The sequence below is a fragment of the Pseudoliparis swirei genome, chromosome 6, assembly GCF_029220125.1.
Source record: "Pseudoliparis swirei isolate HS2019 ecotype Mariana Trench chromosome 6, NWPU_hadal_v1, whole genome shotgun sequence".
NCBI classification, from domain to species: domain Eukaryota; kingdom Metazoa; phylum Chordata; class Actinopteri; order Perciformes; family Liparidae; genus Pseudoliparis; species Pseudoliparis swirei.
Genome location: NC_079393.1, coordinates 19748004 through 19761833, shown reverse-complemented (window position 1 = coordinate 19761833; position 13830 = coordinate 19748004). Strand labels below are relative to the sequence as shown.

Sequence of the window (13830 nt, the reverse complement as noted above, 5' to 3'; positions counted from 1 at the left end):
AACACAGCATGCCAGAATTTAACATTTTCAATATCAGGCCTAATGTATGGCCAGGATAGACTAAGAGTTCAATGTAAAAGGTTGGTATTCACATACATGCACATTGCTTTATTCCAAACAGCCCAAAGCCTTTTGAAAAAACCTGCTGCTCTATATTCAGAGGAGCAGCTCAAGTAAGTTCGGTCAAGTTGCAGGTGAAGGAGATTTTTCTCACAAGAGGGCTGTCAGTAATTCTGGTCCCATTGTCAGCAAGATGCCACTCTTACACTAAGCCTGACAGGACTAGAGAGAACAGTGCAGCGCATCAGGAATCTCCCATTCCTGTTTCCTATCGTTTGAGTGCAGCTTCCAACTCCAGTCTCCATGAATGCCTGCAGACATGCCGCTCACCTGTATCCACTCTGGGTGTCCACGCACGTCCCCCCGTTAAGGCAGGGGCTAATGGGGTAAGAGAAGCAGGGCAGGTGGGTCGTTTCCCTGGCAGCGCAGCCACACACAGCCGAGGGCGTCACCTTCACTGACACCAGGGATAAGGCGCCTGAGTCTACCAGGGTGGGCGTGTCAGCGATGCTGAGCTGCGTGGAGCAGCCGCCGGTGGTCTTGCAGTCGGTGCGCACACACTCGTCTACCTGCACTTGGCTCACATTGGCACGCAGCAGCGACTGCAGCTGCGCAGAGCCAGAGAAGGGAAGGAAGGAGGAGGTGTGGGAAACAAACACGGCAATTACAATAATTGTCAGTGAAGATACGAGGATGTGTATCTCCAACGTGGGTGAGCACACGGTGATATACGCGTGGAGGGTTAAAGGACTTCACAAACAATGATCGGGCCCGATCTACATAAATGCTTTGATTATTCTATAACTTTTATGTTTTTTTTTTGTCAGACGTCAAATTAGAAATGACTGAGGAATTTAATTATGCCCATTCCACACAAAAAGGAGAGAAGACAAAGAGAAGAATTGAATGGGAGAGACAAAGAGACATGACAGTGCCAGCCGGTAAACGAACAGGAAGTTGGTGTGAAAATAAAAGGGCAGATAAAAATCCCCGTTATCTCTCCCACTCAAGCTCCAAAGTGTATCACTTGATATATGAGCATTGATCTCTATCAGACACGATGGTGTATATATATATATATACCTTCTTTTTATGTGCGGTGAGGACAGAATGCAGCTTCTCCGGGCGCAGGTAGCCGGTATCGGTGAGCACATAGAAATGGATGTCCACGGTTCTCTCCTCCCTGTCTGCTATGCTGAAAATGTTGACGCACCCCTTTCTGACAGACAAGGTTTCAGACAGGAAGTCCCAGAACGTCTCCAGCCGACTCTTCCCCTCGACGTGAGAGTCGATAAATTCTCTCGCTGTTATGCCTTCAGGAGACAAAGAGAGAACTACTGACTCGTCGATGACAACTACGGAGTTGATCAAAGCCTACTGAGCTTATTCCATAGACACAATAAGTTGCCTAACATCTCCGGCTATTGATCCATTTCCTCACCGAATCATCCATAAGAATATTAAGTCGTGATGCAGTCAAGCAAAAATTGTTGATTTCTTCACTGAGATAAAGTCAGGGTCTTGCAGAGCTGCCGTGTACAAAATATTATAATGACAGGGAAATCAATCACATGTGTGGTGCCACCTTCCAATAATATCTGTAGAATGTTAGTCGTCATCTTTAATGTCCAGAAATGATAATGACTTGGAGTCAGAGGCATCCATAATAGCTGCCGAATGGCTTTTTAAATGTCAAGGACTTTACCTGACACTTCCAAATTGACCTTTACAACACCCATTTGCTCTGAGAGACTGACAGAAAAATGAACACTCTAACATAAACTTCAGGGTGGAAAGAATAGGACGAAGAAGGAAACTATTAGCAGCAAGCAGTGTGAAGAGTTGCTTTACAATGCTCAGAACTGTTAAATAATGCAAGTGTTAAAATGTCGACTGACAGCCTATTATTTTGCCGTTAACTGGATTGACAACCTGATAATCAGTCAATGAAAAGTAGCAATTTATTCACGACTGTGGCAGATGCCAACATCAGCCTGAAAAAGCAACAAAGCAACAACGGCAACAAAGAACCAGCTCTCTATTTTGTGGAGGAGGATTGAGAGTGGGAATGCAACTGAAAAGCTGTTATAGACAATATGGTGTTACGCCATGAGGTAAATCGGTGTTTTCGCTAACATTACCGGTCAGACGCAGCGAGGCGGACGACAAGATGGACTTTTCCTCCAGCTCCCTGACATGAACTCTGACCCCTGAGATCACGTCGGGCCACACCCCATCAGACACGCCGACCCTCAGCCAGTAGCTGCCAGCTGGAGTGTTGGGCTTGATGGTCATCTCTCCTGAGCTCTGGTTCAGACTGAAGTATCTGAGGAAAGCAGAGGAGCTGTTAAGTAGAAGAGGCCGGCTTCAGAGAAACATGAGAGAGGAAAAGGAGACAAGTGGCTTCTGAGCTCTTGTTCAGAGGAAGAGTACCTGACAGATGGCAGACAGACAAGTAGAGAATTGGTCAGGGTACCCTGCTTTTACTCAAGCAGGACGTTAATGCAAATTCATGTTGAGAAAAAAACTGAAAACTGAAAAGGAAAGAATGGCCAAGAAGAAGAAAGAAAGAAAGAAAGCAAAATACATTCTTTGTTTCCAAAAGAGCTTCAGAGTTGTCATGGTGACTGTCAGAATTTGTTATATGAATAAAACAAATATGCAATTGGTATTTCTTATCTGATCTTGAGGGTGTGAATAGCTGCCCAAGGAACCCGATGGAGTCAAACAGCGTTTGCACGGTCTGTTTAATCTCGGCAACGACATACAGGTGGACCCGGATAGTTTGTTTGAATCTGATTGCATTTTCAAGAACGGCAATCACTGTGGACGGTTGCCATTAAAGTCCCTTTTGGAAAGTGTCGCGCTCATATTAGATGCCTCGGAATTGGATTCAAGATTAGGAGAAGTACCTGTTCGGCATGTTTCAGGCCAAGTGATATCTTGAAGGAGTCTGGATACAGAAATACAGCCTCAACGCTGAGTCCACATCCTCTATATATTTCAAATTCTCCAATGTTGCCAGTTCTTCTCGTACTGTTTTGCTTTCGCACTTGTACTTGTGCTGCACATTTGGAGATCAGCATGTTTTCAGAGAAAATAATGATATGCATTGAACAGAGAGCTCTTACTTAGCAGCGCTTGTCTCCAGAGTGTAGGTCTTGTTGTCCCAGTCATCAGGATCTGGGGCATATACCTTCCCCAGTGACGCATTTGCTATCCTTCCTGTTCAAGGTAAACACACACACACACACACACACACACAGGCACACATGCACACATTGATTCAGTCTGGACAGAATCTGCTGATGTGGACACTTATCTTGTCGTCCCTCTCTTCTCCTTATCTTGCATTCTTGTGTTCTTTTTCTACTTATTATGCTCATAACTGTGGAGCCCCACCGCTGGAATGAATACGCTCTCGGTGCTCCACTTCAGAGAGCTTGGAGTTTAAGGAAGCACGGCTATCTCTGTATGGATTATGTTATTATCAACCAGTGCCAGAGTACCAGAGCTGGGTAAACAATGGCAGCCTGTATGAGTCCTGTTTTCCACTATTACCAAAACTGCCATGTAGTGTGCGATCAAAACATGAACAAGCCAACATGTCGAACCATCTTACCTGGATGGTAAAAACAGAACCTACAAAAAAGAACAATGATGATTCTCATCATAATGCGGTGCTCAGATGAGCTTCAGGCATCGGGTTGGCGTTCAGGGAGGGACGTGCAGAGGGCTTGAGAAAGGATTTGACACCGATATTACCATAACAAAACACTGCTGGAATGTAAAAGGTAAAAGCAAGAGTGCAATTATGAATTCCAGATGACACCGAGCAGGTATGGGAATGAAAACGTTACCATTCGACTGTAGCCTCAGTTTCCCCTCTTCAGTCAAATATGTGCCTGCAGTGAAAAGCTGTGTGGCGAAAGCAAGGGGCGAAGAGAAATGACATGAGGGGAAGCCGGCAACTCACCCTTGCGGGTATGCACATAGACATCCTTCTCTCCTGGCTGATGGGCGTTATCATTCTGGTCGCCAATGGTGATAGTAAGAGTGTTAGTGGCTGTCATTGGCGGATCGCCGCCGTCAATCATAATCACCGGCAGGTGGAACTCGCTCTGCCTTTCCCTGTCGAATCTCCGCAGGGCAGTGAGCGTGGCGGAGCCGTTCCCGTGGTCCTGCAGGTGGAAGTGGATGGAGTAGAGTGAGGGCAGGGAGAGAGAAAACGGCGGCCCGTGCTCCGAGGAGTCTCTGTCCACGACGTGGAGCAGAGTGGAGGTCCGGTTGAGCCAGACCACTTGAGGCGCTGGACTGTTCTCCCACAGCACAGGCGTGTAGGCGGTCTCCAGCTCTGGCCCGTTGTCATTCATGTCGAGCAGCGGCAAGTGGACCGTGACACTGCCGGTCAGTGCCGGGGTACCCCGATCTGTCGCTATGACAACCACATCATAGCTCGCCACCGTCTCCCTATCCAGCGGCCAAGCAACTGTGACCGCGCCGGCTCGGCTGACTGTAAAATGTCCACGTGGGTCAGATTGAGGGGAAATGCTGTACAAGATGTCTCCGTTCAGTCCCGAGTCAGAGTCGCTGGCCACCACTTGAATGATGCTGGTTCCTACTGGTACGTCCTCGGGCAAAGGGGCGAGCCGATGGGAGCTCGGGGCGAACACCGGAGCATTGTCGTTCACATCCTCGACCAGAACTTGACAGTGGACGAGGCTGGAGAAGTCAGAGTCCTCCACCTTGATGGTGAGGTTGAACCGCTGCTCCGCTGGCTTCTCAAAATCCAGCTTCTTCTTCAGTCTCAGAGTGCCCGTCTGCCCCAGTCTGTGGCTCACCATGTAGAAGCGTTGCTCCGCGTCTCCTGCCACCACGCTGAAGGCCAGCTGGCCATACGTGCCTGCGTCAGGGTCCACGGCGCTCAACTCCAGGATCGGAGCGTCTTCATTCGCGCTCTCAGGCACACGAGCGCCACAGCGGTCCTTTCTGAACTTGGGCACGTGGTCGTTGATGTCTGTCACGGATACAGTGGCCGTAGCCGTGCCTATCATACCCCCGCCGTCCCGGGCCTCCACTACCAGCCGGTGGGTGTCGGCGAACTCTCGGTCGAGACCCTCGGCTGCCACGGACACAGTGCCGGTGCTGGAGTCAATCGTGAAAAGGTCTTCGTTGTTTGCCCTGTGCACATTCTCTGTAATCCAGTATGTGAGGATCGCGTTCTGACCGACGGCGGCATCGTCGAGGTCGACCGCCGTCATTTCCACAACGAATGTCCCGGGAGGCGAGTTCTCCGCCACGCTGCTGTGGCAATGATCAGGTGCACACGTGAAGACGGGGGCATTGTCATTGATGTCCCACACGTTAATGATAACGTCCGTAAAGCCAGTGAGTCCTTCGCCCTCTTCGTCCGTTGCCATGACAACAAAACGCCAGACAGCACGCTCCTCTCGGTCCATGGTGCGCTGGGCATACATTTCCCCCGTGATGTCGTTGATCATGAAATGTGACTCGGCCCCCTGGCCATGAATGGAATACCGTATGGCGCCCTGGTCTGCATCTTTGTCTGGGTCAGTAGCCGTCACCTGCCGAGACAAAGACAACTTCTGAGGAAAACGGAGGCTCATTAATCCGGTCAAACCCACATTACTGCTTCCTCTGATATCTTTTCGGCCGTCAGTCAGGACTTCTTGGCTTTTTTTTTGGACGGCCAATTTAAGTGTTTGCACTTTTTCCTGACCACCTAAATGAATGCAGTGAGCTCTGGTCACGTGTCTTGCAACTGGCCTCGGGATGGGTCTGACAGCCTTACTGGTCACATCCTCATGCAAGATCCCTCACGACTGTCTCTCTAACTTAATGGAATGATAATTCTAGAATATTTCAAAATCCAGTAGTGTATAAACACTGGGATAACAAATTATTCGAAGCAATACTCAGCTGCCACATACAGCTACACTTTGAGAAACTGTCAAGATAAATACAGAACTATTGATTGAAGAGATTGATGAACAAGAGGCCGTAGCGTAAAAACCTCTTAGCAGTAATCAACTCAGCCGCTCACCTGTAGCACGAACACAGGTGAGCCATCAAGCTCCTCTGTGATGGATCCATAATACTCATTCATGGAGAACACGGGTGCCTCGTCGTTCTTGTTAACCACAGTAACCACCACTGCCGCATAGTCCTCCCACTTCCCGTCGGAGGCGAGGACGAGCAGCTTGTATCTCTTCTGCTGCTCGTAGTCCAGTGGTTGCGCAATGAAGATCGTCCCCACCTCGGGCTCGATGTCGAAAACGCCACCTTTGTTGCCGGATGTAATCTGGTAGCGCAGCTTGGAATTGGCTCCTGAGGGAGGAATTACAAAATGCACGACTGGGAATGTGAAATCACTGCATCCTGCTAATAAGGTAACCGAAATATGAAGGTGAAACTTAAGTGGAGCAACATTTTAAGATGGTAAAAGGCGTTACAGTAGGTCGCTGCTGAATAATTCAGTACTGTCCCTTTAATTTTTAAGCGAGAGCACTATTATTCGAGCAATAAGAGAACTGCGTAACCACAAAAGTATCACACCTCATTTCCTCCAAGACCCAAGCATTAGTAGCTTTTCATGTATCCCTTTCTTGTTTTGATTACTTAATTAAATGGTAACGTTGTACATCGTCTCCTCGGCTTTAATCAGATACTAATTAAAAAAAGACTGCCGAAAAAAGTAAAAGGGAGCAGTGTGAGTGTAAAGAGCATCGTACAGTAATGCACTTTGATAGGGCCCTCTTGGGAATGATTATGAGGCCCGAGAAACGGTGGGTGGGTGGGTGGGGGGGGGGGGTAGTTTAGTAAAGAGTAAGTCAATATCTGAACTTATCTACTGTGTCTCCATGGAGACCATCCAGTCTACCGGTTTAACATTGCAATAGATAAGATAATCTCCTGGAATGAACAGTCTTCGTTTTCAATCATCCTGTTGGTTTAAAGTAGCTTCAATCCCATGTAAATACACTAATCTGTACTATTAACACAACCCAGCTGACAAAGTGCTCCCTGCCTCCCACTGGGATCTGGCAGGCGTACAACAGTCAAGCCCAGGGTGTTGGTTCTTTAAACAAGACAGATTGAGCGTAGCCTCTCAGACGCAAGTGCAACAGTATTGCAACTTTAATGTTGGGTTTGGTGTTATTCCACAGCTATTCATCATTAGTGCTGCAGCCCAGTCTGAGCTGCGCCCCCGCCCGCCATAAATACTTGATTAACGGACCTAAACATGGCTGATAAAGGGATCTTATGCGACTGCTGTACGGAGGATGAGCAACTGCTTTATTGGTTAAATTCCGCCCACCTACTGTGTGGGAGCGTGTCACTCTTTTTGGAACATATGTGCAACAGTGCATTACCAAGGACTCAAACGGCTAAATCAAGCACACGGCACGATTTCATCAGAGCTCAGGCCGGATTGGAAAAGATTGCCCAAAGGGTCGCTTTCTGCTTTCTGCTTTAAATGCAGGCTATTTTGCACAAAGGTGTGTGTCTGGCACACAACCCCCCGCTGGAAAATTGACTGACAGACTGCCACAATACTTACTGCCTACCGCTTATTTCAAGAGAGAGGGAGAAATAAAGAAAGAGCAATTTAGAAACTTCTGAGGATTCTAAGTGTTACACGAAAAACTTTTATATAGAATCTGGTTGGCTGGCTTCCTTAACCTTTAATTCTAGGAAGTGGCACCGGTGAAATCTCCCAGGGACCTCCTCAGTCTGCTGCCTCATCATGCATACCTTCATCCTCGTCATTAGCACTAACGGTGACAACAGCCAGGCCCACGTCGGCATTCTCGTCGACACCGACTTCATACAGTCGCTGAGCAAAGCCCGGTTTGTTGTCGTTGACGTCGCTGATGAAAACCCTCACATACGCTGTGTCTGCAAGAATGACAAAATGGCAGAAGAATAAGAGGCATAGCACGCACACGCGCATGCACACGCACACAAACACACACACACACACACACATGTTTATTTTCTCCCCCATCTGTTTATTGAGTCTACAATTTATTGTCACTGTTTAGTGGGGAAGAAGCACTTATCCAAACGCACAGTGCCTCATTGACACGGGAATCAGTAAAAAACATTACTTTTAAATATGTACTTTAAATTACATGCATTATTAATGTTTTCAAGAGTATATTGTGTTATTATGGTAACTGTTATAAACAGAAATAATAACAGTAATGGGGCTAAACTTCTTCAACAAGCTGCTTTTTTTTGCAGAGTGTAGATAAAGAACCTCTCTACTGGGAAGGTTAAATATTTATAAGATGACAAGTGTTTGTGTCTTGTCGGTGCCCGCTTCATTACGCTGTTTATTTCTTTAGTTAGAAAGAGTAAATTATCCCCTCAAACTATATACATGGGTGACATGTTCATTTGGAGCTGCTGCAGTGAGAGATGATAGTGGTGTTTTTACATTTCCCTCCTCTTGATGTCTCCCTGAGGTGATGCGGCGAGACAGGTAATGTTTGCAGAGCAGATGAGCCCGTATGGAGGTGGGAGCTGCGAAGCCCAAGACACAGCTCGGGCTTATTGCAGATGCTCAGCAGCCCTTGCAACTCTGAAGAGAAGGCTTTACTGCTTCAGAACATCACCCTTTACCCCTAATACCTCCTACGCAAACATTTGCAAAAGATCCACTTCTGAATAAAAAAAGCCATATTGCGTGACTCTCGACACCTAACTCTAGACATGTCACAAAGAGAAGATGGTAAACAACACACACTGGTTACATTTTGAACAACCATAATACAAAAACAGGATTTAAAAAAGGGAGTTGTTAGAAAAAACAGTGGCGAGAACTATTTGACTCGATTATCTAGAATTCACACATGGAGCAAAACAAAATTAAGATTCACTTTTCAAAGTCAATCCCAAGGTCTAAATGAACAACTCATGCCAATGCCGTCGGTTTAAAACACAGTGCACAGGACTGCATTGCTCTTGTCCCATAAGCCTACGAGGCAATACAGAAAACTTCATTTTCAGTCTTGCCCTGTAGGCGTATAGGACAAGAGCAATGCGTTTTTTTATGAATGGGACATTGCACCAGGAACATTTAGCACTGTAAATTCACAAAGTGTCTAGAATGTAAATACAATGAAAAACAACAATTTGTATGACTAAAAAAAGATAGTGGATACATAAAATCTGAAGTAATTGTCACTGACATACAAATCCCCCGAAAATGGGCTTAGGCTACAATTGTCTTTACGGAATAGTTTCTCATTTTAGACAAATATGTTTATTCATTTTCTTGCCAAGAGTTAAATGAGATAATTCATAACACTCATGTCTGTCAGGAAAATACAAAGCTACAGCCAGCAGGCTAGCTAGTGCTAAGCTAAGATAGTGGCAAAGCTAATGCTTAGCTAGGGGTTACAGGTTTTTGTACGGATTGCACAAACATGTTAATTGGTGAGCTTTAGAGATGCTTGTGGGCAGATGTTGTGACCTTTGAAGTGAGCCAGACTAGCTCTTTCCCCATGTGGTATGTCGCTGTGCTAAGCTGAGCTAACTGTACGCATATGTGTGTACATCTCCTCCCAGTGAGCGTACTTCCCAAAAATGTTGAACCTATTTATTGACACAATGCTAGATGAAAAGGTCTGACTATCATTAGAATCCTCATAATTACCAACCTGAATTGGGTTGTTTGTTTTTGCCAGGTCGCGCCGATTCCTCGCCATCTTCTGACTGAACCTCCAGCAAATAGGAGCTGCGGGCCTCACGATCAAACACAGCTTCCGTGTAGATGATGCCAAGTTTTGGGTCTATCCGGAACAGATGGTGGTCACCACTGCTGTCACTCAGAAGAGAGTAAGTGATCTGTGGAGCGCAGGGGATATGACAATTAAGCCACAGTATCGCAATAACCTGCGGAAGTAGCAGCAATTAAAGGCTGTGTAGCTGTACATGTCAAGAGGTCTCTATCATCTTCCCAAAGACGGTCTTCTCATTACAGACACAATTAGATCGATACTCTGTCTCCGACCGATATGGTCAGACGGGTCAGTCACTCACCTGTGAGTATCCAATACCATCTGGACAACTGTGGAATAAAAGCTTCCATACTGAAGGGATGAAGGTGTGATGTTACAGTTACTCCTTCTAGCATTACAGCGATGTTTTGGTAATAAAAAGTAGTCTATAGGTGGTTGAACATCTCTTCATTGTTTTATACCTATACGACATGAAGACAAGTAACAGATAATTACAAACCTCTCCATTAAGACCTAGGTCTTTGTCGTGGGCAGACACCTGGAGAACCAAAGACCCTATCTGGGCTCCTTCTGTGACTGAGGACTCGTAGATGGAGGATGTGAAAAATGGCACATTGTCATTGACATCTGAGGAGAGAAGAGAGATTTGTTAATTTCCACATCGTAATTATGAAACAAATGATTCTTCACCTGCAGATGAACTCAACATTATACTTCACAGCTAAAAGATAATGAAATGATCCTTTAGAGTTCAGACATTTGATGTCACACCTCAGACAAATAAATCAGTTTCATCTTTGACATGTATAGCGAAAAAAAAGAATCATCAAAGCCTTCTATAAATACATGTGTTAATTAAATACAGCAGTTTAGTTCAGAATCATATTGTTATTATATCTGTATCATTACCTTTTCAACCCTATAATACTGGCAGTAGATAACACCAGTATGTAATTATCTCTCGCTACACTAAATGATATGCTACATGGATATAATTAGACTGACCTGTAACATTGACATAAACTGTCGTGAAAGCGGCAAGAGGCACCGCGGCCACATTCTGCGCTCGAACCCGAAGAGAGAAGACGGGCGTGGTCTCGTAGTCCAGCGGCTCGGACACCAGAATGGACGCTGAGCTGTCCTCGCGGTTGGGCGAGAGGTAGAAACGAACCGGCATATTGGTTTCGGGGACCGTGCCATCCTCCAGGTTATAGGTCACCCTCGGATCACCCAGCTGAGAGGTCGCCTTGATGGTCTGGATAGGGTGTTAAATCAGGATTTTGCTTGACTGGAAACTTGTATTCATTTATTTTGATGCAAAAAAATTTGTTTAAAAAAGCAGAAAACAACCCTGAGCTGAGCAAATGGTCGAAATATTTATGGTCCTTCAGTGAATCTGGTTCTAAACCCTCAAGATGTTATACGTGAACATTTACGCCCCGATCGACTCTCTTGCTTTAAAGGATTACTTCAACATTTTGGGGGAAATAAGCGTATTTGCTTTTTTGCCGACAGTGAGATGAGAAGATAATTACCACGCCACGAGTTGCCAGGACACAGTCAGTTTAGCTTATGTTCACACTCATGTCTCTGTGGCTCAGCAGCCGAAGCAGGGAGGCGATCAGCTTAGTTTAGTTTAGCATAAAGACTGGAAACAGGGGGAAACAGTCTGGCATAACAACCAAGACACATGACGTGTTAATTTGTGAGTTCTAGAGCTGCTTGTAACCATATTTTAAAAGGTTGGACGGAGCCGGATTAGCTGTTTTTCCTGCTTCCAGTCTTCATGCTGAGTTATGCTCACTGACTTTACTCCATACTGAGCTATAGCTCCCTAAATACCTCCCAGACATGATGTATCTAAGAATCATCGCTTATTTAAAATATTGATTGCAATTAATAATTATTAATAATTTTTAACAATTAATTGTGATAATTGATTATCTGAAATGAAATGTAAGAAACAGAGTAGGATGAGTGTTAAACCTTTTTGTTTGAGCCCTGCGATAACTTCTTATCACGAGGTGAAAGGGATTTTTCTCTCCAGATTGACAGCTTTTCATTTCCCAAATCAAATGAGACATCTTGAATGAATTAAATAAGCCTGGAGCCATGAAACTTGCCTTGCACAGGCAAACCTATGTCGGCTTTCTCCAAAAGCATCAAACTAAGACATGTTTTCAGATCTCGCGTCGCACTGACAGGCTTTCAAAGGTGTATTTTGAACACAATGAGAACCGAATAACACTCAGCCTCGGCACTAATCCAGGGGGGTAAGCATTCAGCCGGTTCAATTATTACAGGAACTCAAAAATGTCAAAGATCAACAGCACACTTGCAGAATACTTTTGAGTTCCACGTACCGCTATCGGTGTGTCCCTGGCGGCGTTTTCAGGGATGACGACACTGTAGCTCTCCTTCTCCCACTGTGGAGGCTGGTTCTTCACGTTGGTGATGGTGACCGCCAGCTCCACAGAGGTGTTTCGTTCCCCCCCATCGGTCGCCATGATGTCCCGCATGATATAGGTTCTCTGCAAAAGTTGAGTCACCAAAAAGTAGCCTCATGACACACAATCAGCTGCTTTACACATAGTCGTTTGGCTGAACATGGATGAGAAACTATTTGATCCAGCCTCAGCTCTAATTCCAGTACAATTAATAAACTGGCTGACCCTGAATGCTCGTCTCCTCTATCAACACGCTAGATGCGTAAAATATAGTGATGCATCGTGAAACTAAGTACAATCCACAAAGAGCTGTGAAATCATCCTGCTGTAATCTGAGTAACATGGCTGTGTCTTCAGCCTGGTGTGCAGCGGTGGCAATAACCACTAACGGTGCAGAACGTGGTGTTTGAATACACCGCTCTGAAACGTGAAGCGTGAGGCTGACACTGATCAGCTGGTGGGGGCCGTAATGACTTCCAGCTCCTGCCTTTACTTGTTGCATGATCTCCATTTGGGAAATGGTTTATTTCGGTGAAGAACAACAGAGGCAGCAGTGTGAGCCTTACAACAATGCATTAGGCTAAAATCTACATTTCCTGTGTTATAATTGACCCGCTAGGAAATAAGGGAGCACGTTTGACTGCGGAACTGGAAAGCTAAACATGTCCTTAATAAGAGGTCATTAGAGTATTTTATTGCTTTCATCTAAATTAGACAATGGATAACATCAACATTACACTCAGACCAGAGTGAGAAAAAAGATCCAATAAAGGGCCTGTTTTTGCCCACAGAAGGACATTTTATTCCAACCACTCAGAGTAAAAGATAATGCAAGTCATGAACACCACTTTGGTCATGAAAAATTGCTCGTATAATAATTTTGATTCAGCTATTAGCGGCATTATTCTATTAATGCAAATCGTGGCCTATAGCTACTCGATTAGTTTGCGGCAGATAAAAATAAATCTCTCTTTTCATTTCATTATCTATTTATGGGACAATCCAATTACTGTTTGTGAACAAGTACAACTCTTTTTCCAAAGCTTGATAGCAGAGAACAAAGATTGCCTTCTGTGATGTCCAGCGTGGCCCAGCAGCCGCTGCGCTCGCAGCAAATGAACGACTGACTTACTTTGAACATCCAAGCAAGGTTTAAAATGTAATTTGAAGTAATAGTGTCAGATCCAGAAAAGATTCAGGTTACGGTCACAGCAGCCTCTTCTATCTTCTCCACTTCATTGTCTGTGGAGCTGCACGGTTCAGTCTGGAGAGGCTGGCTGTGGCTGCACTATCTTAGGACATGAGAATAATCACTGTGGTTGAATACCCATGGCTCCTTCACATTCCACTGAAGTGCATTGGGAACTGTGCTGCGCACTTTACTCTGAGGAGTGGTGTGAAATATGGCCTGAATACTCTGTAATCAAAAGAGCACACTGTATCAGACCAGCTGAGACATTTAAACTTTGAATGAAGTGCTTTTACACTCTGAGTTACAGTGAAAAAGATTGCGGGGTGATTTTAAATATGTAACAGCTTTGTTCAGCGAGGTT

General features: G+C 45.3%; 1 protein-coding gene across 1 annotated transcript in view; it reads right to left on the bottom strand.

Annotated features, from left to right (window-relative positions):
• Positions 1-13830, bottom strand: part of LOC130195015 (neural-cadherin-like) — a 76400-nt gene that overhangs the window by 21800 nt on the left and 40770 nt on the right. The window contains exons 12-22 of the mRNA XM_056416245.1: positions 12194-12361; positions 10836-11085; positions 10330-10457; positions 9750-9936; positions 7837-7980; positions 6125-6408; positions 4037-5645; positions 3192-3285; positions 2202-2386; positions 1144-1373; positions 391-668 (exon numbers count right to left, since the gene is read on the bottom strand). Coding sequence (XP_056272220.1) covers positions 391-668; positions 1144-1373; positions 2202-2386; positions 3192-3285; positions 4037-5645; positions 6125-6408; positions 7837-7980; positions 9750-9936; positions 10330-10457; positions 10836-11085; positions 12194-12361 — 3557 coding nt within the window. The remainder of the gene's footprint in view (positions 1-390; positions 669-1143; positions 1374-2201; positions 2387-3191; positions 3286-4036; positions 5646-6124; positions 6409-7836; positions 7981-9749; positions 9937-10329; positions 10458-10835; positions 11086-12193; positions 12362-13830) is intronic.